The sequence below is a fragment of the Engystomops pustulosus genome, chromosome 9 (assembly GCF_040894005.1).
Source record: "Engystomops pustulosus chromosome 9, aEngPut4.maternal, whole genome shotgun sequence".
NCBI lineage: Eukaryota > Metazoa > Chordata > Amphibia > Anura > Leptodactylidae > Engystomops > Engystomops pustulosus.
The window spans coordinates 17,661,631-17,685,848 of record NC_092419.1 but is presented as its reverse complement, the minus strand read 5'-3'; the positions used below and the strand labels follow the sequence as shown (position 1 = coordinate 17,685,848).

General features: G+C 54.0%; 1 protein-coding gene across 2 annotated transcripts in view; it reads left to right on the top strand.

Annotated features, from left to right (window-relative positions):
• Window positions 1-24,218, top strand: part of RPS6KA6 (ribosomal protein S6 kinase A6) — a 35,200-nt gene that overhangs the window by 8,561 nt on the left and 2,421 nt on the right. For both annotated transcript variants that reach the window (XM_072125828.1, XM_072125829.1), the window contains exons 3-21: window positions 851-967; window positions 1,354-1,435; window positions 1,954-2,034; window positions 2,396-2,475; window positions 6,892-6,998; window positions 7,586-7,623; window positions 8,041-8,183; window positions 8,438-8,508; window positions 9,935-10,023; window positions 12,230-12,294; window positions 12,883-12,985; window positions 13,287-13,411; window positions 13,483-13,608; window positions 14,501-14,590; window positions 15,415-15,576; window positions 21,022-21,183; window positions 22,331-22,407; window positions 23,855-23,972; window positions 24,058-24,198. In XM_072125828.1, the coding sequence (XP_071981929.1) occupies window positions 851-967; window positions 1,354-1,435; window positions 1,954-2,034; window positions 2,396-2,475; window positions 6,892-6,998; window positions 7,586-7,623; window positions 8,041-8,183; window positions 8,438-8,508; window positions 9,935-10,023; window positions 12,230-12,294; window positions 12,883-12,985; window positions 13,287-13,411; window positions 13,483-13,608; window positions 14,501-14,590; window positions 15,415-15,576; window positions 21,022-21,183; window positions 22,331-22,407; window positions 23,855-23,972; window positions 24,058-24,198 (1,977 nt within the window). The remainder of the gene's footprint in view (window positions 1-850; window positions 968-1,353; window positions 1,436-1,953; window positions 2,035-2,395; window positions 2,476-6,891; window positions 6,999-7,585; window positions 7,624-8,040; window positions 8,184-8,437; window positions 8,509-9,934; window positions 10,024-12,229; window positions 12,295-12,882; window positions 12,986-13,286; window positions 13,412-13,482; window positions 13,609-14,500; window positions 14,591-15,414; window positions 15,577-21,021; window positions 21,184-22,330; window positions 22,408-23,854; window positions 23,973-24,057; window positions 24,199-24,218) is intronic.

The following is a 24,218-nucleotide window of genomic DNA, read 5'->3' as shown; positions in this document are numbered from 1 at the left end:
TCTCCTCTCAGCAGTCACACTACTCCCCTTCTCTTCTGTACAGTATGGGGACAGTCTCCTCTCGGCACTCACACGGTTCCCCTTCTCTTCTGTACAGTATGGGGATAGTTTCATCTCAGCAGTCACACGACTCACACTTACATACCCAGTCTCTTCTCAACAGTCTTATTCCTGGTGATTAAAGAGCTGTATTTATATATTTAGGTTGTTAGGATTGGTGGAATTTGGTTCCTTTAGTGACAGTCCTGCAACAGGTTTTGCTTTTTGCCATAAAACAATTTAGTGGGACTTCTGGAGCCCAGGACCCTTGGTACAGAGGCAGCAGCACAATACAGAGCACCCTATACCTAAAGGCCTCAACAACAATCTTCTTTATTTCATTTATATAATATTTGCTCACAGCAGTACATCTATGTAGAGACATATTGAGTTCTGTGGAAATACCACCATAAATCAGTATCATACGTCTGTAAGGCTACATGCACACTACCGCTGCCCGCAGCACCGTAGTAGGCCGGCGTGCGGGGAGAGGAGGAGGTGAGCGCAGCTCACCCCCGCCCCTCTCCTTAGGAACATATGGGCCACGGCGCCGTAATACGGGAAAAGATAGGACATGTCCTATCTCTTCCCGGGCTATGGAGTGGTACAGTGCCGCACGTGTGCTGCACCGTACCGCTACCGTACCATGCCGTGAGCCCATAGAAGTGTATGGGGGACGTATATATATACGTCCCCCATACATGTGTGTGAATGCAGCCTTATGAAGATCACTGTTGAGGCTCTTGGGTATAAAAATTTCTAAAATAATTCCAAGGTAATTTCTGAACGTCTCCCCTTCCTCTCTTCTCAGGATGAAGGAACTGTCAAGGAGATTCCCATTACCCACCACGTGAAGGAGGGTTGCGAGAAGGCCGACCCCACACAGTTCGAGCTGCTGAAGGTCCTGGGACAGGGATCATTTGGAAAAGTAAGCGGCTGCTGAACTTTTCACAATCCAGGCCCTCACACTGTTTTATATTGCCTGGAGATATTTTTTGGTTTTAAATGATTATTTTTATAAGTTTTTTTTTCTATTTTTTTTATCACTTTCCTGGAATCGTAACAATTCTTTTCCAGGAACGTAGATGACTGGGGGCTTATCTTTTGCTGGTTTAAGTGTATTTTATAGTGACCCCTCCAGTATTGGAGGCTGTATAATGGGATGTGGCCTAGTGTCGCATCAGCTGTGTGGTTAGTATTATGGTCTGTGATAGTGGCCGCAGCTCAGATACAGGGAAGTATATGGCGGCATGATGAGTACAGCAGAGGGCTCTACCATGACTGACCCTATAACACTTTATATTCATTACATAGGTTTTTCTTGTGCGTAAAACTGTGGGACCAGACTCCAGCCAACTGTATGCAATGAAAGTGTTAAAGAAGGCGTCTCTTAAAGGTGAGAGGTCGAGGCAGAAGTTATGGGATGCACGTCATGCCTGCATACTACACTGAGTATAAATACAATGTATCACTCCCAGGAGCAGAGATGAAGTGTGTCATACATTGTGTGTGGTAGGGAGACTAGATTGTGAGCTCCTAGGGTCAGGGATGTTGGGAGTGATGCATTGTGTGAGTGTGATACTGACATTGGCTTGTGAGCTCCTGGTGTCAGGGTTGAAGGGAGCAATACATTGTGTGTGTTACAGAGTTTAGTTTTTGAGCTCCTTAGGATGTTGGAGAGTGACATGTGTGTGTGTTTGTGTGATGGGGAGATTAGATTGGGAGCTACTGGGGTCAGGGATGATGGAGGGAGACATTGTGTGTGATATTGACATTAGATTGGGAGCTCCTGGGGTCAGGGATGACATTAGATTGGGAGCTCCTGGGGTCAGGGATGACATTAGATTGGGAGCTCCTGGGGTCTGGTAGAGATTTATCATTTAATTTTTGCTTATTTATTTTTTCCTCTCTCAGTAAGAGACAGAGTCCGGACAAAGATGGAGCGTGACATCCTGGTGGAGGTGAACCATCCGTTTATTGTCAAGTTGCACTATGGTAAGTGGTGGGGACTCATGTGTAAGGCCTCATGTTGGGTGCATATGAGGGTGGTGAGCGCTCCCCCTCCCCTCTCCATAGAAAGTCGAGCTGCCGGCCAGGTCAGGGTGCAGTGAACATGCTGGACTCGCCGCACTGTCATCAGGTGTCACAGACCGCATTTGTGGCTGTGATCAGGTTCATGTAGGGTCAGGGCCGCTGTTGCAGTCGTGTGCATGTGGCCTAAGGAGGTCCTCTAGATACCGCCGGCTGGGTAATGCAAGGGAGTAGCAGATCCTTTACAGTCTGGGGGACAGCGGGGAGGGTCAGGGGTGTTGTGGTGGGTCTGGCTGATGTAACTCATCCTCTCCTTGTATTTCAGCCTTTCAGACAGAAGGGAAATTATACCTAATCCTGGATTTTCTCAGGGGAGGTGACGTTTTCACACGATTATCCAAAGAGGTAACTATCTGCTTTTGAACCAATTGTCTACATGACAGTCCACAAATTGGGGTTGATTCCAGGGGTCACTAACAATGACAGATCTTCGAATAGGCGGGTCCGCCAATACCCAGGCCCTATATGAAGATCCGCCATCAGTCTTTAAAGAAAAAAACTATACTCATCGTCCAGCTTCTTCTTCTTCCCGCACCCCGGCTCCTTCTTCTCCTTCCGGCCCGGGTACACATGCCTGGTGTGATGTCGCTGTGGACAGTCTGTAAAAGGGGGCCCTGCTGTAGATATCTAAGAGGGTCCTGCTGTGAACATTTCATTAAAGGGGGGCTCTGCTGTGAACATTTCATTAAAGGGGGGCTCTGCTGTGAACATTTCATTAAAGGGGGGCTCTGCTGTGAACATTTCATTAAAGGGGGGCTCTGCTGTGAACATTTCATTAAAGGGGGGCTCTGCTGTGAACATTTCATTAAAGGGGGGCTCTGCTGTGAACATTTTATTCGAGTAGCAGCTGCATTTCCCCAGTTTTTTGGGTTTTTTTGTGGTAAAATTAGGATTCTCTGCTTATACCCGAGTATTAGTTTGAGGGGGAGTTCAGGTGCAGAGGCCGGGCCAGGGGCTGCATCCACATCTTCTACACTTCCTGTATGATCTGATGGTTCATGCAGTTAGGGCTTTCCTAGAGAGATGGGGTATAAAAGCACTTGTAAGGTTATCGTTAAGGTATAAGGTTTGATGTAATGTATATACTGGCTATAGGATTACTGTATATGGAGTCTGGGGTCCGGCACACAATTGTTTCCGCTGTGCTCTCCATCTTACCGGAGTGTGGACGTCGCTAAAGCCGCAAATAGAAAATCACATTACACAGAGACGTCTGTCATGATGCGCTAATTATGGTAATTAATTGGTAATAAGCGTGGCTAAAGAGCGAGCACTGCCACCACTTACCTGTAATTCAATTTGTTACTGCAAGTTATGAAGAGTCCAACAGATATTAAATGTAGTGGGAAATATACCACCCTCAATATCATTATACTTATCCTATGTTATACTCCAGAGCTGCATTCACTATTTTACTGGTGTAGTAAGTTAATGTAGGTACACCGTAACTACCAGCAGCAGAATAGTGAGTGCCGCTCTGGGGTATAATACAGGATGTAACTCAGGATCAGTACAGGATAAGTAATGTCATGTATGTACACAGTGATTGCACCAGCAGCAGAATAGTGAGTGCAGCTCTGGGGTATAATACAGGATGTAACTCAGGATCAGTACAGGATAAGTAATGTCATGTATGTACACACTGACTGCACCAGCAGCAGAATAGTGAGTGCTGCTCTGGAGTATAATACAGGATGTAACTCAGGATCAGTACAGGATAAGTAATGTCATGTATGTACACAGTGACTGCACTAGCAGCAGAATAGTGAGTGCAGCTCTGGTGTATAATACAGGATGTAACTCAGGATCAGTACAGGGTAAGTAATGTCATGTATGTACACAGTGACTGCACCAGCAGTAGAATAGTGAGTGCTGCTCTGGAGTATAATACAGGATGTAACTCAGGATCAGTACAGGATAAGTAATGTCATGTATGTACACAGTGACTGCACCAGCAGCAGAATAGTGAGTGCAGCTCTGGAGTATAATACAGGATGTAACTCAGGATCAGTACAGGATAAGTAATGACTGCACCAGCAGCAGAATAGTGAGAGGATCCCCCCTTGTGTCCCAACACGGATCCCTGTACATGTGGTCATATGACTTCTCGCACAGACAAGCCCTGGAGCGGGGTTTATGTCGGCGTGTTGTACCTAGCGGCAGGAGATGTTTGTATATGCCCCCCTCCCTTAACATTCCCAGCATGCCCTGCTCCTGTAGTCTGACGCTGCGCTCTGTCTTTACAATCCGCTTCCTTCACGTAAATGTTAGCAGAATTTGGTTTCTGTAATGTTTTTCTTTGAAAGGTCGGAGCGTCGGGGGGGGTGTAATTGAATTATTTACTGTGAGAGTATAACCAGCGGGGGGCGCCATTCTTATGGCCGCCGCCACCGCTGAGATCTCATTACTCAATTTCAGCTCATGTTATTAGTTTCAGACTTTTCGGCAGTGTGAGTATTTTTAGGTCTTGGGGGAAGAATGAATCATGGCCGTGCTCCCCCCGACCTTTATAAGATGCAGAGCGGCGGCCGTCACCGCAGCAGCTGCAGACATGAATCCTAATAACCTGCGGCGCTGTGCGACCTGCTGGACCTCCGCTCAGGAGCCCAAATACCACGGCCGGAAACTGGGCTAAGGGTGAATATATACAGGAGCCCGTACAGGAGCACGTGCCTCATGGGGTCACATCACCTGCGGGACGTGTACGGAACTTCTGCCTATCATTGAGACGTCCTATATACAAGCGCTTCTCAATAAATCATATCAGCAGTTTTTTTTTCTTTTATCAATTCATTTATATTCTTGTACATAGGGGGCAGTATTATAGTAGTTATATTCTTGTACATAGGGGGTAGTATTATAGTAGTTATATTCTTGTACATAGGGGGGCAGTATTATAGTAGTTATATTCTTGTACATAGGGAGCAGTATTATAGTAGTTATATTCTTGTACATAGGGGGCAGTATTATAGTAGTTATATTCTTGTACATAGGGAGCAGTATTATAGTAGTTATATTCTTGTACATAGGGGGCAGTATTATAGTAGTTATATTCTTGTACATAGTGGGCAGTATTATAGTAGTTATATTCCTGTACATAGGGGGCAGTATTATAGTAGTTATATTCCTGTACATAGGGGGCAGTATTATAGTAGTTATATTCCTGTACATAGGGGGCAGTATTATAGTAGTTATATTCCTGTACATATGGGGCAGTATTATAGTAGTTATATTCTTGTACATAGGGGGCAGTATTATAGTAGTTATATTCTTGTACATAGGGGCAGTATTATAGTAGTTATATTCCTGTACATAGGGGGCAGTATTATAGTAGTTATATTCCTGTACATAGGGGGCAGTATTATAGTAGTTATATTCCTGTACATAGGGGGCAGTATTATAGTAGTTATATTCTTGTACATAGGGGGCAGTATTATAGTAGTTATATTCTTGTACATAGGGGCAGTATTATAGTAGTTATATTCTTGTACATAGGGGGCAGTATTATAGTAGTTATATTCCTGTACATAGGGTGCAGTATTATAGTAGTTATATTCTTGTACATAAAGGGCAGTATTATAGTAGTTATAGTCTTGTACATAGGGGGCAGTATTATAGTAGTTATAGTCTTGTACATAGGGGGCAGTATTATAGTAGTTATATTCCTGTACATAGGGGGCAGTATTATAGTAGTTATATTCCTGTACATAGGGGGCAGTATTATAGTAGTTATATTCTTGTACACAGGGGGCAGTATTATAGTAGTTATAGTCTTGTACATAGGGGGCAGTATTATAGTAGTTATAGTCTTGTACATAGGGGGCAGTATTATAGTAGTTATATTCTTGTACATAGGGGCAGTATTATAGTTATATTCTTGTACATAGGGGGCAGTATTATAGTAGTTATATTCTTGTACTTGGTTTAGGCTCACTGCACCATGATGAACTGTATTGTGGGGTCACAGCATTTCTTTTAACTGGTTTATTGAACAGAATCATGAAATAAATATACAGCTGCATTACACACAATTATTTGGTACACAAAATAAAATTGTAACAGTATTGGAAACACTTTCTTCCAGTAGTTGCTCAATCATACTACCACCCGCCTACCCTACAGCATGTGTGTCTCCATAGCTGTGTTTTATTGTGTTACAGTAGTATCATAGGCGTACACCATGACATAGTACAATGCAAACAAAACATTACTTGCGGGTGATTCTGGTAACTCTGGATCTGTAGGTGCCGTTAAAATATCCTTATGTTATGACCATTTAGTTAATAAGGTTTGAGCCTGAGTGCGCCTGATCTATTCCCCAGGTTCCGGGGTGTTGCTGGCCCACATTTTTTGCTGGGGTCACAGTGTTAGAAAGGTTGAGAACCACTGATGTAGAGATGGGGGTGAGAATAAGTCCTGAAACAACCACAAGAGGGCAGCACAAGACTGTAAACACAACCAACACAGATGATGGAGACAAAGTAACACAACTGGAATGCTGGTCACAGATGTATCCAACACTCGCCCAATATTGTACCAGAGATGACAACTGCCCCCTCAAGCCCGTTTCAGCTATAATCTGCCTCAATCTGGGGCTTTGGGGTTGGCTTCACATTATGCAGAGTGTGTGGTGTGCACTTACCTGAGGATTTTGCTGTGTTTGTATCACTTCCTTATAACTGATGTAGGGTATGAAGATGGGTTTGGGGGCTGTTTTCTTTGCTGATAGAACATAAAGTAAATCTATACAGTTCTTATTAGGTTATGTTTACAGAGGAAGATGTGAAGTTCTACTTGGCAGAGCTGGCCCTGGCGCTGGATCACCTACACAGCCTGGGAATCGTCTACCGGGACCTCAAGCCAGAAAAGTAAAGTCAACCCTTTCAGTTCTGTCCCTTCTCCAGGCTCCACTTCCACGTGCATCTTGTATATGTTCTCTGTGTGTAGTCCCCTTGTCCCTAGCCATATTCTGCCCCCTGTACAGTATTTGGGGTCCTCTCTTCTCTATGTAGCCCCCTGTATACTTGCACTCGCTGGTATTTGGGGCCCTGTGTTCTCTGCAGCACCCCCTCCTCTTCTCTCTGTATTCTGCACCTTGTACAGTTGCACCCCCCCCCCCCCCAAGAATTTGAATTCCCTGTATTCTGCCCCCTGTATAATTGCACCCCCCTCCCCCTCAGTATTTGGAGTCCTGGGTTCTATGTTAGTCCCCTGTCTCTGCTGCGCCCCCTACTCTTCTCTCTCTATTCTGCACCTTCCGTAGTTGCATCCTCCAATATTTGGGGTTCTGTGCATGTAGTCCCTGGTGTTTGCAGCGCCCCCTACTTTTCTCTCTGTATTCTACATCACCCAAAATTTCATTTCTTTTCGTGTTACATCTTCTTTTTTACTTTAGTGACTTTTCCTACCCAATTCCTTTTATGTCTTATGGTGAATTTTTGATTTTAACTTTCAGTATTTTGCTGGATGAAGCCGGACATATCAAGCTGACAGGTAGGTAGCGGAGCAGATCTTTCATTTTATTTTCCTCATCTCCTGAGTCTTTTGTTGGCTGGGAACATCTGCTGTCACCTTCCTCCCCGCAGATGTAGCTGTGGCTCAAGTTATTGGGGGCTTCATTGCCCAGTACTTTGAGAGGCTGGAATATGCAGATATTTCAGGTTTTGTTCACTCTGACTGTTGTTCTGCCTGGAGAAGAGGGCGTCCATCTGGATGATGGGTGTGTAATGATAAAGACTTTCTATTGGTTACAATGTAACAGACCTGGCATCAGGGGATGTGAACAGCACCTATTGGCAGATGGCGCCCCCTGGTGTTTCTGTATCTGTCTTTCACAGAGGCAGCAGTCTGGATCTTGGGGGTTTCCATAGTGGGCACTTTTTTTGCATATGTCTTTTTTTTCCCCCCCAGATTTTGGCCTCAGTAAAGAATCGGTGGACCATGAGAAGAAAGCATACTCCTTCTGTGGTACCGTAGAGTATATGGCCCCAGAAGTGGTGAACAGACGAGGCCACACGCAGAGTGCAGACTGGTGGTCTTTTGGGGTCCTTATGGTATGTGCACAGTGTAATCTCATAAGCCTTAACAGTTCCCCTAGATCAGTGATAGTGAACCACCCAAACTACAACCAAAACCCAAAAATTTATCACAAAGTGCCGGTTTTATCTTATGTTCCTCTGTCATGTCCTCATATGTTTTTATCAAATTGTTAATGAAAAATGATAAACTTTAGTAACTAGAGAAACCCCAGAGCAGGATGAGGCAGTGCTGTGGGGGGGGGGCTCATCCTCTTACTTATGTCTTGTAGTTTGAGATGCTGACCGGGACGTTGCCCTTCCAAGGAAAAGATCGTAACGAGACAATGAACATGATCCTAAAGTAAGAATCGAGCCGTCATTGTGCCTTAGAGACAGGAAAATAAGAAATGCACAGAATGGCAAGGTCACTAAGTGGTTAAACCTTTATATAGCTGCATATCAGAGTATCTGCACAGATACAGTGTCACAGACCAGTGCAGTCTGATGATCTGCTGTCTGCGCAGATACATTGTCACAGACCGGTGCAATCTTATGATCTGCTGTCTGCAGAGATGCATTGTCACAGACCAGTGCAGTCTGATGATCTGCTGTCTGTGCAGATACATTGTAACAGACCAGTGCAGTCTGATGATCTGATGTCTGTGCAGATACATTGTAACAGACCAGTGCAGTCTGATGATCTGATGTCTGTGCAGATACATTGTAACAGACCAGTGCAGTCTGATGATCTGATGTCTGTGCAGATACATTGTAACAGACCAGTGCAGTCTGATGATCTGCTGTCTGCGCAGATACATTGTCACAGACCGGTGCAATCTTATGATCTGCTGTCTGCAGAGATGCATTGTCACAGACCAGTGCAGTCTGATGATCTGCTGTCTGTGCAGATACATTGTAACAGACCAGTGCAGTCTGATGATCTGATGTCTGTGCAGATACATTGTAACAGACCAGTGCAGTCTGATGATCTGATGTCTGTGCAGATACATTGTAACAGACCAGTGCAGTCTGATGATCTGATGTCTGTGCAGATACATTGTAACAGACCAGTGCAGTCTGATGATCTGATGTCTGTGCAGATACATTGTAACAGACCAGTGCAGTCTGATGATCTGTCGTCTGTGCAGATACATTGTAACAGACCGGTGCAGTCTGATGATCTGTCGTCTGTGCAGATACATTGTAACAGACCAGTGCAGTCTGATGATCTGCTGTCTGTGCAGATACATTGTAACAGACCAGTGCAGTCTGATGATCTGCTGTCTGTGCAGATACATTGTAACAGACCAGTGCAGTCTGATGATCTGCTGTCTGTGCAGATACATTGTAACAGACCAGTGCAGTCTGATGATCTGCTGTCTGCGCAGATACATTGTAACAGACTGGTGCAGTCTGATGATCTGCTGTCTGTGCAGATAATAATAATATAGTAATAATAATCTTTATTTATATAGCGCCATCAAATTCTGTAGCGCTTTACAAATCATTCATTGTGACAGATCGGTGCAGTCTCATTTGCTGTCTGCACAGATACATTGTAACAGATCAGTGTAGTCTCATCTGCTGGCTGTACAGATACATTGTCACAAATCAGTTGACAGGTGCTCAGTCTTATCGGGGTCTCCACGTTCCCTGCACCCACATATTCCTCAGCTGTGGGATCTTCTATGTGTCGTCAGATGGGGAGGTATTAGTTGACCCCGGGGTCTTGCTCGTGGCTGCTGAAACGTTTCTTGTCCATTTTAACCTTTCCGACCTCTTTTCAGATCAAAGCTGGGGATGCCGCAGTTCCTAAGCCCTGAAGCTCAGAGCCTCCTCCGAATGTTGTTCAAACGGAATCCTCTAAACCGATTAGGTGAGTCCCAAAGACCCTCATGTGCGCTTTACATCCGACCTCTATCCTGGCCTCATGACCTCCCAATGACATTGCCCACGGTTTGTATAGGATCTGCCACCAATAAGCAGCCGGAACATCTGATTGTTGCAGGGTTCTAATACTGACTGTTGGCTGTCAGTGAATAGAAACCTTTTGGCTTCCATAAATTGCAAGCTGCATTAACCTCTTCCCGACATTTGACGTACTATTACTGCATAGCGGGAGGTGCGTTCCCTCAAAATGCGGTAATAGTACGTCATGCTTCTGGCGCCGGCTCCAGAACGGAGCCCGCGCCAGAAGCTGCGGGTGTCGGCTATATATTATAGCCGACACCCGCCTCTAACACCCGCGATCGGAGATTTCTCCGATCGCGAGTGTTAACCCCTGACATCGCGACCGCGGCGTGCTAGGGGCATTTGAGAAGAATCGGACCCCCCCGCGGCGCATACCGGGGGGGTCCACTGCTCCGATCGCAGCCCCGGGACTGCCGGTGCCCGGGGCTGCGCGATCCTCCTGCCGGGAGTCGGGTCCTGCCTTCTGACAGGACCCGGCTGTAACACACTGAGCATGCGCAGCGCAGTATTACACTGTGTAATGTGAAGAAGAGCTTGAACAAGTGATCAGTGGATCACTTGTTCAAGCTAACCTGTAAAAGTTAATAAAAAATGTTAAAAACACTACATAAAATCATTTTTTTAATAAAAAGAATTAATTAAATAAAGTTGAACGCCGTAAAAACAAAACCCGTAAAAAACGCCAAAAATGTACATTTTTCATAAAATCTCTTCACAAAAATGTTCTGAAAAGCGATCAAAAAAAGTTACGTGCGCCAAAATGGTACCACTGAAAAGAACAACTCAACTTGTAAAAAATAAGCCCAAAACTAGCTCTGTCAACCAAAAAATATTAAAGTTACGTCTCCGAAAAGATGGCGATGCAAAAACAAATGAGATTTCCTCTATATTAGTTTTTATCCAGTAAAATTGTAAAAATAAATGAAAAACTGTATAAATGAGGTATCACCGTAACCGTAGTGACCTGTAGAATAAAGATATTATAGTATTGTTAGTGTACGGTGTACGACCCCCAAAAAATACGAAAAAAAATTAAACCAAAATTGACAATTTTCTTTTCCTCCATACATTCAAGAGTTAATAAAATCTCTTCAATAAGCTAAAGACCCACGAAAATTAATTATTTGTAAAGTGCATCTCATGTCGCAAAAAATAAGCCCCTAATATGTCCAAATTACCCAAAAAATAAAGATTGTATAGCCAATAAAAAGTGACAATGCATAATCTGCTCTGAATGGCGCAGCTCCCCCCATGCCCTGGAGTGTGCCCATACAGCAGGTCACCACCACATATGGGGTATTGTTATACGCTGGAGGGATAGGGTATCAAATTTTGTGGAGAGTTTTGGTATTTTATCCACTGAGAATTTGTAAATTTTTTGAAAAACACATTCATTTAGCCAAAAAAGTTTACTTTCAAAATTGTATCCGATTTTGTTTTAACCCCTGTAAAATAATTAAAGGGTTAATAAACTTCATAAAAGTTGTTTTACGTACGTTGAGGGGTGTAGTTTCTATAATGGGGTAACTTATGGGGTTTTACTTTTATTTGGGCCTCTCAAAGTGATTTAAAACCTGAGCAGGTCCCTCAATAGCAGGATTTTGCGTTTTTTATGAAAATGTGAAAAATCGCACCTAACGTTCAAAGGCCCATAACATCCTACAAATATAAGAGTATGTATAAAAAACCATGTCCACATAAATTAGACATTTAGTGAATGTTAGTTATTACGTTTTTTTGCGGTTATGACTATGTATGGAAAAAGTAGAACATTTTGAAGTTCGAAAATCAAGAATTTTTCCAAATTTTCACCAAACATCTGATTTTCTCTTAAATAAATGCAAAACATACCACCAAAATTTTTCAACTAACATGAAGTACAAAGCGTCACGAGAAAACAATTTTAAAATCACTTGGATATGTTAAAGCGTTCCGAAGTTATAACCATTTATAGTGGCAGATTTGAAAAAATGGGCTGTGTCAGGAAGGTGAAAAGTGGCTTCAGCGTTAAGGGGTTAATATTTAGCTACATTGTATCAGGACTGTTTTCACACTGGCGCAGGCGGCTTTTTTTATCCAGACTTCAATGTGCTATCGTCTTATGTTCCCAGGGGCCGGCCTGGACCGGGTAGAAGAAATCAAACGGCATCCGTTTTTTGCGACAATTGACTGGAATGTAAGTTTGAGTTCACTTTTGCTCCTTCTTGTCCTGGCAGACACAGATTAGGATGTTGCCATATTTTTCTGTTAATGACCAGGTAACTCTAGTACATTGTGTGCTCTAGTTAGAAATCTATAAATGAGTCACAAAGCTGATGGATTGTTACAGTGTATCGGCGTAGGCAAGTGCAGTTATCTTGGAGAAATTCGTGCTGATGTTTGTCGCTGGCAGTGGTTATCCTACACTGACACATTGTAGCATCTCTCCACCTGTAACCAACACTGACACATTGTAGCATCTCTCAAGCTGTAACCAACACTGACACATTGTAGCATCTCTCCAGCTGTAACCAACACTGACACATTGTAGCATCTCTCCAGCTGTAACCAACACTGACACATTGTAGCATCTCTCCAGCTGCAACCAACACTGGCACATTGTAGCATCCCTCCAGCTGCAACCAACACCGACACATTGTAGTATCTCTCCAGCTGTATGAGTGTGACCTCTTCAAGGACTAGTTGTTGGGGCTCTGGGATATCTGTGATGCTCTGGGGTTATAGGGTTTATCTGACCTGCTTTCTCTAATTTGCCTTTGTCTAGAAGTTGTACAGAAGGGAAATTCAGCCTCCATTTAAACCAGCGTCCGGGAAACCTGAGGACACGTTCTGCTTTGATCCGGAGTTCACAGCAAAAACGCCAAAAGGTAAGAAATGCGTAGAATTCCTAGAGATCTTTGTGTATAGGAGATCTGTATGTGATGGCACTGAGTGACTGTGAACATGACTGATCCAGATCAGATCCTAGAGTCACTACTGAGCCGCATCCTGGTGGAGCTCCCCCTAGGGGCACCACAGAAGATTAATCAAAGCTTTGCCATAGATGTAACATTGTGATAGAACTTAGTAATCTCTCTCTGAGCCTCCTGCTACAGCCGATGGCAGGAGGGAGAGAGATGAAGCCACCCATGAGGTTCTGGTTTGTAACGCTCCGCTCTCGCCCTGCAGATTCTCCCGGTGTCCCGCCCAGCGCCAACGCGCACCAGCTCTTCAAGGGCTTCAGCTTTGTGGCCCCTTCTTCCATCGAGGAGCATAAAATCTCTTCTGTGGCGAACGTCCTGCCGATCGTACAGGTAATGGGGGAGGGGCGCAGCCGGGTCTCACCTGCATCAGGGGCCACTGCTTACCTTTGTCTTTCCTGTAGCAATTCCATGGAAGCCGGGCTCAGTTCACGGACGTCTACGACCTGAAGGAAGACATCGGTGTCGGCTCCTACTCAATCTGCAAGCGCTGTGTGCATAGGGCCACGAATATGGAATATGCCGTCAAGGTACCGAGCGGCCAAATCTACATGATTACTGTGCACCTAAAACTTTCAGCTTCAGTCGCCCCTTTGACCTGCAGAGAACCAGAAGTTGGCGACAGCAGATGGGTCTGGTCTGTTTGGTTCTGGGTGATATAAAGGAAATCTACCATGAAAATCCATCCTGATAAATCAAAGACATTACTCATAGATCCAGGCAGCGGGACTGTGGCATCTTCTTCTATTTCTTATCCATGATCTTCTTCCTTCTTATATCAACTTACACAATTATTCTAATGAGCCTGAAGTGCTCTAGAGGTGTTACCAGAGCCCCTCCATGTGGAAGCTTCACACACTTTGGGAGATTATATCAGAGGGGGGGGGGGGGAGACAATGCAACAGCCTGTGAAGCTACAACAACGCCACCCCCACCCCCCCCGGAAGCCTTCTGCCTCATTACCATAATGTTAAAAGTTGATTTCAGAAGGAAGGAGGCCATATAAGAAATATAAGAGGATACCACAGTTCCGTTGCCTGGTTCTATGAGTAATGTCCCTGGTGGATTTTGATATTAGATTTCCTTTAACCCCTTAGTTGCTGCAGGCATCTATTGACTGAGGGCTCCCATCAGCTTCCCCCCAGCATTAATCACAGGGTCGTACACTGGGTGTAATGAAGCCCCCAGGACCCGTATTGCATGTTCCTGTACCTATAATACCTGTAGTGCATTATACAAGAGATAGCAAGCAGTGTATATAGCGTAAAATAGAAAATTTTTCTAAATTAAAACTGTGCACTTTTTGTTATTGCCACACCCACAAATCCAGTGCTCCAGTCCTGAGGAATAACACAACTTCTCATGTGTGTCCTGTGACCTCTGCTGTTGTCCTCTGTTATCAGCTGCTCCCGTCTCTTCCAGATCATAGACAAGAGTAAGCGGGATCCGTCAGAAGAGATCGAGATCTTGATGCGTTATGGGCAACATCCGAACATAATCACCTTGAAGGATGTAAGTGCTCACTGTCCGCGCACCCCTGCACCTCTTGCTGACTGTCCGCGCACCCCTGCACCTCTTGCTGACTGTCCGCGCACCCCTGCACCTCTTGCTGACTGTCCGCGCACCCCTGCACCTCTTGCTGACTGTCCGCGCACCCCTGCACCTCCTGCTGACTGTCCGCGCACCCCTGCACCTCCTGCTGACTGTCCGCGCACCCCTGCACCTCCTGCTGACTGTCCGCGCACCCCTGCACCTCCTGCTGACTGTCCGCGCACCCCTGCACCTCCTGCTGACTGTCCGCGCACCCCTGCACCTCCTGCTGACTGTCCGCGCACCCCTGCACCTCCTGCTGACTGTCCGCGCACCCCTGCACCTCCTGCTGACTGTCCGCGCACCCCTGCACCTCCTGCTGACTGTCCGCGCACCCCTGCACCTCCTGCTGACTGTCCGCGCACCCCTGCACCTCCTGCTGACTGTCCGCGCACCCCTGCACCTCCTGCTGACTGTCCGCGCACCCCTGCACCTCCTGCTGACTGTCCGCGCACCCCTGCACCTCCTGCTGACTGTCGCGCACCCCTGCACCTCCTGCTGACTGTCCGCGCACCCTGCACCTCCTGCTGACTGTCCGCGCACCCCTGCACCTCCTGCTGACTGTCCGCGCACCCCTGCACCTCCTGCTGACTGTCCGCGCACCCCTGCACCTCCTGCTGACTGTCCGCGCACCCCTGCACCTCCTGCTGACTGTCCGCGCACCCCTGCACCTCCTGCTGACTGTCCGCGCACCCCTGCACCTCCTGCTGACTGTCTCCTTCTCTTGTTGGTTGTGGTAAATGAAGGTGTACGACGATGATGGCCGCTATGTTTACCTGGTAACTGAGCTGATGAAGGGGGGAGAACTGCTCGACCGCATCCTGAGGCAGAAGTTCTTCTCTGAGCGGGAGGCCGGTGCCGTCCTGTACACAATCACCAAGACCGTGGACTACCTGCACTGCCAGGGGGTAGGTGCCACTCCCATGGGGCGCTGCTGCACAACGGCGTACTCGCAGGGGGCGCTGCTGCTCCTGCACTGCGGCGTACTCGCAGGGGGCGCTACTGCTCCTGCACTGCGGCGTACTCGCAGGGGGCGCTGCTGCTCCTGCACTGCGGCGTACTCGCAGGGGGCGCTGCTGCTCCTGCACTGCGGCGTACTCGCAGGGGGCGCTGCTGCTCCTGCACTGCGGGGCGTACTCGCAGGGGGCGCTGCTGCTCCTGCACTGCGGGGCGTACTCGCAGGGGGCGCTGCTGCTCCTGCACTGCGGGGCGTACTCGCAGGGGGCGCTGCTGCTCCTGCACTGCGGGGCGTACTCGCAGGGGGCGCTGCTGCTCCTGCACTGCGGGGCGTACTCGCAGGGGGCGCTGCTGCTCCTGCACTGCGGGGCGTACTCGCAGGGGGCGCTGCTGCTCCTGCACTGCGGGGCGTACTCGCAGGGGGCGCTGCTGCTCCTGCACTGCGGGGCGTACTCGCAGGGGGCGCTGCTGCTCCTGCACTGCGGGGCGTACTCGCAGGGGGCGCTGCTGCTCCTGCACTGCGGGGCGTACTCGCAGGGGGCGCTGCTGCTCCTGCACTGCGGGGCGTACTCGCAGGGGGCGCTGCTGCTCCTGCACTGCGGGGCGTACTCGCAGGGGGCGCTGCTGCTCCTGCACTGCGGGGCGTACTCGCAGGGGGCGCTGCTGCTCCTGCACTGCGGGGCGTACTCGCAGGGGGCGCTGCTGCTCCTGCACTGCGGGGCGTACTCGCAGGGGGCGCTGCTGCTCCTGCACTGCGGGGCGTACTCGCAGGGGGCGCTGCTGCTCCTGCACTGCGGGGCGTACTCGCAGGGGGCGCTGCTGCTCCTGCACTGCGGGGCGTACTCGCAGGGGGCGCTGCTGCTCCTGCACTGCGGGGCGTACTCGCAGGGGGCGCTGCTGCTCCTGCACTGCGGGGCGTACTCGCAGGGGGCGCTGCTGCTCCTGCACTGCGGGGCGTACTCGCAGGGGGCGCTGCTGCTCCTGCACTGCGGGGCGTACTCGCAGGGGGCGCTGCTGCTCCTGCACTGCGGGGCGTACTCGCAGGGGGCGCTGCTGCTCCTGCACTGCGGGGCGTACTCGCAGGGGGCGCTGCTGCTCCTGCACTGCGGGGCGTACTCGCAGGGGGCGCTGCTGCTCCTGCACTGCGGGGCGTACTCGCAGGGGGCGCTGCTGCTCCTGCACTGCGGGGCGTACTCGCAGGGGGCGCTGCTGCTCCTGCACTGCGGGGCGTACTCGCAGGGGGCGCTGCTGCTCCTGCACTGCGGGGCGTACTCGCAGGGGGCGCTGCTGCTCCTGCACTGCGGGGCGTACTCGCAGGGGGCGCTGCTGCTCCTGCACTGCGGGGCGTACTCGCAGGGGGCGCTGCTGCTCCTGCACTGCGGGGCGTACTCGCAGGGGGCGCTGCTGCTCCTGCACTGCGGGGCGTACTCGCAGGGGGCGCTGCTGCTCCTGCACTGCGGGGCGTACTCGCAGGGGGCGCTGCTGCTCCTGCACTGCGGGGCGTACTCGCAGGGGGCGCTGCTGCTCCTGCACTGCGGGGCGTACTCGCAGGGGGCGCTGCTGCTCCTGCACTGCGGGGCGTACTCGCAGGGGGCGCTGCTGCTCCTGCACTGCGGGGCGTACTCGCAGGGGGCGCTGCTGCTCCTGCACTGCGGGGCGTACTCGCAGGGGGCGCTGCTGCTCCTGCACTGCGGGGCGTACTCGCAGGGGGCGCTGCTGCTCCTGCACTGCGGGGCGTACTCGCAGGGGGCGCTGCTGCTCCTGCACTGCGGGGCGTACTCGCAGGGGGCGCTGCTGCTCCTGCACTGCGGGGCGTACTCGCAGGGGGCGCTGCTGCTCCTGCACTGCGGGGCGTACTCGCAGGGGGCGCTGCTGCTCCTGCACTGCGGGGCGTACTCGCAGGGGGCGCTGCTGCTCCTGCACTGCGGGGCGTACTCGCAGGGGGCGCTGCTGCTCCTGCACTGCGGGGCGTACTCGCAGGGGGCGCTGCTGCTCCTGCACTGCGGGGCGTACTCGCAGGGGGCGCTGCTGCTCCTGCACTGCGGGGCGTACTCGCAGGGGGCGCTGCTGCTCCTGCACTGCGGGGCGTACTCGCAGGGGGCGCTGCTGCTCCTGCACTGCGGGGCGTACTCGCAGGGGGCGCTGCTGCTCCTGCACTGCGGGGCGTACTCGCAGGGGGCGCTGCTGCTCCTGCACTGCGGGGCGTACTCGCAGGGGGCGCTGCTGCTCCTGCACTGCGGGGCGTACTCGCAGGGGGCGCTGCTGCTCCTGCACTGCGGGGCGTACTCGCAGGGGGCGCTGCTGCTCCTGCACTGCGGGGCGTACTCGCAGGGGGCGCTGCTGCTCCTGCACTGCGGGGCGTACTCGCAGGGGGCGCTGCTGCTCCTGCACTGCGGGGCGTACTCGCAGGGGGCGCTGCTGCTCCTGCACTGCGGGGCGTACTCGCAGGGGGCGCTGCTGCTCCTGCACTGCGGGGCGTACTCGCAGGGGGCGCTGCTGCTCCTGCACTGCGGGGCGTACTCGCAGGGGGCGCTGCTGCTCCTGCACTGCGGGGCGTACTCGCAGGGGGCGCTGCTGCTCCTGCACTGCGGGGCGTACTCGCAGGGGGCGCTGCTGCTCCTGCACTGCGGGGCGTACTCGCAGGGGGCGCTGCTGCTCCTGCACTGCGGGGCGTACTCGCAGGGGGCGCTGCTGCTCCTGCACTGCGGGGCGTACTCGCAGGGGGCGCTGCTGCTCCTGCACTGCGGGGCGTACTCGCAGGGGGCGCTGCTGCTCCTGCACTGCGGGGCGTACTCGCAGGGGGCGCTGCTGCTCCTGCACTGCGGGGCGTACTCGCAGGGGGCGCTGCTGCTCCTGCACTGCGGGGCGTACTCGCAGGGGGCGCTGCTGCTCCTGCACTGCGGGGCGTACTCGCAGGGGGCGCTGCTGCTCCTGCACTGCGGGGCGTACTCGCAGGGGGCGCTGCTGCTCCTGCACTGCGGGGCGTACTCGCAGGGGGCGCTGCTGCTCCTGCACTGCGGGGCGTACTCGCAGGGGGCGCTGCTGCTCCTGCACTGCGGGGCGTACTCGCAGGGGGCGCTGCTGCTCCTGCACTGCGGGGCGTACTCGCAGGGGGCGCTGCTGCTCCTGCACTGCGGGGCGTACTCGCAGGGGGCGCTGCTGCTCCTGCACTGCGGGGCGTACTCGCAGGGGGCGCTGCTGCTCCTGCACTGCGGGGCGTACTCGCAGGGGGCGCTGCTGCTCCTGCACTGCGGGGCGTACTCGCAGGGGGCGCTGCTGCTCCTGCACTGCGGGGCGTACTCGCAGGGGGCGCTGCTGCTCCTGCACTGCGGGGCGTACTCGCAGGGGGCGCTGCTGCTCCTGCACTGCGGGGCGTACTCGCAGGGGGCGCTGCTGCTCCTGCACTGCGGGGCGTACTCGCAGGGGGCGCTGCTGCTCCTGCACTGCGGGGCGTACTCGCAGGGGGCGCTGCTGCTCCTGCACTGCGGGGCGTACTCGCAGGGGGCGCTGCTGCTCCTGCACTGCGGGGCGTACTCGCAGGGGGCGCTGCTGCTCCTGCACTGCGGGGCGTACTCGCAGGGGGCGCTGCTGCTCCTGCACTGCGGGGCGTACTCGCAGGGGGCGCTGCTGCTCCTGCACTGCGGGGCGTACTCGCAGGGGGCGCTGCTGCTCCTGCACTGCGGGGCGTACTCGCAGGGGGCGCTGCTGCTCCTGCACTGCGGGGCGTACTCGCAGGGGGCGCTGCTGCTCCTGCACTGCGGGGCGTACTCGCAGGGGGCGCTGCTGCTCCTGCACTGCGGGGCGTACTCGCAGGGGGCGCTGCTGCTCCTGCACTGCGGGGCGTACTCGCAGGGGGCGCTGCTGCTCCTGCACTGCGGGGCGTACTCGCAGGGGGCGCTGCTGCTCCTGCACTGCGGGGCGTACTCGCAGGGGGCGCTGCTGCTCCTGCACTGCGGGGCGTACTCGCAGGGGGCGCTGCTGCTCCTGCACTGCGGGGCGTACTCGCAGGGGGCGCTGCTGCTCCTGCACTGCGGGGCGTACTCGCAGGGGGCGCTGCTGCTCCTGCACTGCGGGGCGTACTCGCAGGGGGCGCTGCTGCTCCTGCACTGCGGGGCGTACTCGCAGGGGGCGCTGCTGCTCCTGCACTGCGGGGCGTACTCGCAGGGGGCGCTGCTGCTCCTGCACTGCGGGGCGTACTCGCAGGGGGCGCTGCTGCTCCTGCACTGCGGGGCGTACTCGCAGGGGGCGCTGCTGCTCCTGCACTGCGGGGCGTACTCGCAGGGGGCGCTGCTGCTCCTGCACTGCGGGGCGTACTCGCAGGGGGCGCTGCTGCTCCTGCACTGCGGGGCGTACTCGCAGGGGGCGCTGCTGCTCCTGCACTGCGGGGCGTACTCGCAGGGGGCGCTGCTGCTCCTGCACTGCGGGGCGTACTCGCAGGGGGCGCTGCTGCTCCTGCACTGCGGGGCGTACTCGCAGGGGGCGCTGCTGCTCCTGCACTGCGGGGCGTACTCGCAGGGGGCGCTGCTGCTCCTGCACTGCGGGGCGTACTCGCAGGGGGCGCTGCTGCTCCTGCACTGCGGGGCGTACTCGCAGGGGGCGCTGCTGCTCCTGCACTGCGGGGCGTACTCGCAGGGGGCGCTGCTGCTCCTGCACTGCGGGGCGTACTCGCAGGGGGCGCTGCTGCTCCTGCACTGCGGGGCGTACTCGCAGGGGGCGCTGCTGCTCCTGCACTGCGGGGCGTACTCGCAGGGGGCGCTGCTGCTCCTGCACTGCGGGGCGTACTCGCAGGGGGCGCTGCTGCTCCTGCACTGCGGGGCGTACTCGCAGGGGGCGCTGCTGCTCCTGCACTGCGGGGCGTACTCGCAGGGGGCGCTGCTGCTCCTGCACTGCGGGGCGTACTCGCAGGGGGCGCTGCTGCTCCTGCACTGCGGGGCGTACTCGCAGGGGGCGCTGCTGCTCCTGCACTGCGGGGCGTACTCGCAGGGGGCGCTGCTGCTCCTGCACTGCGGGGCGTACTCGCAGGGGGCGCTGCTGCTCCTGCACTGCGGGGCGTACTCGCAGGGGGCGCTGCTGCTCCTGCACTGCGGGGCGTACTCGCAGGGGGCGCTGCTGCTCCTGCACTGCGGGGCGTACTCGCAGGGGGCGCTGCTGCTCCTGCACTGCGGGGCGTACTCGCAGGGGGCGCTGCTGCTCCTGCACTGCGGGGCGTACTCGCAGGGGGCGCTGCTGCTCCTGCACTGCGGGGCGTACTCGCAGGGGGCGCTGCTGCTCCTGCACTGCGGGGCGTACTCGCAGGGGGCGCTGCTGCTCCTGCACTGCGGGGCGTACTCGCAGGGGGCGCTGCTGCTCCTGCACTGCGGGGCGTACTCACAGGATCATCTCTCTACCTTTTGCAGGTTGTTCACCGGGACCTGAAGCCCAGTAACATCCTGTACATGGACGACTCCAGCAACGCCGACTCCATTCGGATATGTGATTTTGGATTTGCTAAGCAGCTGAGGGGCGACAACGGCCTCCTCCTGACCCCCTGCTACACCGCCAACTTTGTGGCCCCCGAGGTAAACAAATGGTTAAAGCTGCTGCAGAGCTGACACTTTAGAGTCCTCTCTATTCTGTGTGATTACCATGACTAGTGTGTATGATCCCTCTATGTAGGTGCCCCCACTATTCTGTGATTCCCCCCCACTATTCTGTGATCCCCCCCACTATTCTGTGATCCCCCCCACTATTCTGTGATCCCCCCCACTATTCTGTGATCCCCCCCACTATTCTGTGATCCCCCCCACTATTCTGTGATCCCCCCCACTGTTCTGTGATCCCCCCCACTGTTCTGTGATCCCCCCCACTGTTCTGTGATCCCCCCCACTGTTCTGTGATCCCCCCCACTGTTCTGTGATCCCCCCCACTATTCTGTGATCCCCCCCACTATTCTGTGATCCCCCCACTATTCTGTGATCCCCCCCACTGTTCTGTGATCCCCCCCACTGTTCTGTGATCCCCCCCACTGTTCTGTGATCCCCCCCACTGTTCTGTGATCCCCCCCACTGTTCTGTGATCCCCCCACTGTTCTGTGATCCCCCCCACTGTTCTGTGATCCCCCCCACTATTCTGTGATTCCCCCCCCCCACTATTCTGTGATTCCCCCCCCCCACTATTCTGTGATTCCCCCCCCCCCACTATTCTGTGATTCCCCCCCCCACTATTCTGTGATTCCCCCCCCCCTATTCTGTGATTCCCCCCCCCACACTATTCTGTGATTTTCCCCCCCACACTATTCTGTGATTTCCCCCCCCCACACTATTCTGTGATTCCCCCCCCACACTATTCTGTGATTCCCCCCCCCCACACTATTCTGTGATTCCCCCCCCACACTATTCTGTGATTTCCCCCCCCCCACACTATTCTGTGATTCCCCCCCCCACACTATTCTGTGATTCCCCCCCCCCACTATTCTGTGATTCCCCCCCCCCCCCCACTATTCTGGTGATCCCCCCTCCCACTATTCTGTGATCCCCCCCCCCCACTATTCTGTGATTCCCCCCCCCCCCCCCCCACTATTCTGTGATTCCCCCCACCCCTGTATGTAGAGGTCCCCCACTATACTCTGATGACCCCCCTGTATGTAGGGGTCCCCTGTATATAGGGGTCTTCCCGTTATTCTCAGTAGTGTAGTCTGTATGTTTCTGACATTGTGCCCTCTTGCAGGTCCTGATGAGGCAGGGATACGACGCGGCCTGTGACATCTGGAGTCTCGGTGTCCTCCTTTACACGATGCTTGCAGGGTAAGACCTCCCATCACCAGCAAGTCTCATACACTAGTAATCCTAGTTATAGACACTAGAGGGCACTGCACCACTACAAATCTCATCCAGCGTCTGTAATCCTGGAGCAGCACTTTCCACCTGCAACAGGGGGCTCTGGATTGTTTTCTTATAGTTGCACACTGTCACAGTAAGGAACCCCACCATGTAACACCCAAGACACCTTATACCACCCTCCAGCGCACACCCCAGACACTGCACCGAGCATGCCGCCCTCCAGCGCACACCCCAGACACTGCACCGAGCATGCCGCCCTCCAGCGCACACCCCAGACACTGCACCGAGCATGCCGCCCTCCAGCGCACACCCCAGACACTGCACCGAGCATGCCGCCCTCCAGCGCACAACCCAGACACTGCACCGAGCATGCCGCCCTCCAGCGCACAACCCAGACACTGCACCGAGCATGCCGCCCTCCAGCGCACAACCCAGACACTGCACCGAGCATGCCGCCCTCCAGCGCACAACCCAGACACTGCACCGAGCATGCCGCCCTCCAGCGCACACCCCAGACACTGCACCGCGCATGCCGCCCTCCAGCGCACACCCCAGACACTGCACCGCGCATGCCGCCCTCCAGCGCACACCCCAGACACTGCACCGCGCATGCCGCCCTCCAGCGCACACCCCAGACACTGCACCGCGCATGCCGCCCTCCAGCGCACACCCCAGACACTGCACCGAGCATGCCGCCCTCCAGCGCACACCCCAGACACTGCACCGAGCATGCCGCCCTCCAGCGCACACCCCAGACACTGCACCGAGCATGCCGCCCTCCAGCGCACACCCCAGACACTGCACCGAGCATGCCGCCCTCCAGCGCACACCCCAGACACTGCACCGAGCATGCCGCCCTCCAGCGCACACCCCAGACACTGCACCGAGCATGCCGCCCTCCAGCGCACACCCCAGACACTGCACCGAGCATGCCGCCCTCCAGCGCACACCCCAGACACTGCACCGAGCATGCCGCCCTCCAGCGCACACCCCAGACACTGCACCGAGCATGCCGCCCTCCAGCGCACACCCCAGACACTGCACCGAGCATGCCGCCCTCCAGCGCACACCCCAGACACTGCACCGAGCATGCCGCCCTCCAGCGCACACCCCAGACACTGCACCGAGCATGCCGCCCTCCAGCGCACACCCCAGACACTGCACCGAGCATGCCGCCCTCCAGCGCACACCCCAGACACTGCACCGAGCATGCCGCCCTCCAGCGCACACCCCAGACACTGCACCGAGCATGCCGCCCTCCAGCGCACACCCCAGACACTGCACCGAGCATGCCGCCCTCCAGCGCACACCCCAGACACTGCACCGAGCATGCCGCCCTCCAGCGCACACCCCAGACACTGCACCGAGCATGCCACCACTGATGCCCGGCGCTTCTGCTCTATAATAACAGGTACACGCCTTTTGCCAATGGCCCCAATGACACTCCGGAGGAAATCCTACTGCGAATAGGAAGCGGCAACTTCTCACTGAGTGGGGGGAATTGGGATACAGTGTCTGATGCTGCAAAAGTAAGTGCACCCCTCCTCTTTCCTGTGTGTGTTAGGTTTTAGTTCAGTAACTCCATCCTCATTCCCATCTCTCCCGTTTCTCCAGGATTTGCTGTCACACATGCTCCACGTGGATCCGCATCAGCGTTACACCGCAGAGAAGGTGCTGAAGCATTCCTGGATCACCTGCCGAGACCAGCTGCCCCATTACCAGCTCAACAGACAGGACGCGCCCCACCTGGTTAAGGTAACGCCCCGTACCCCGAT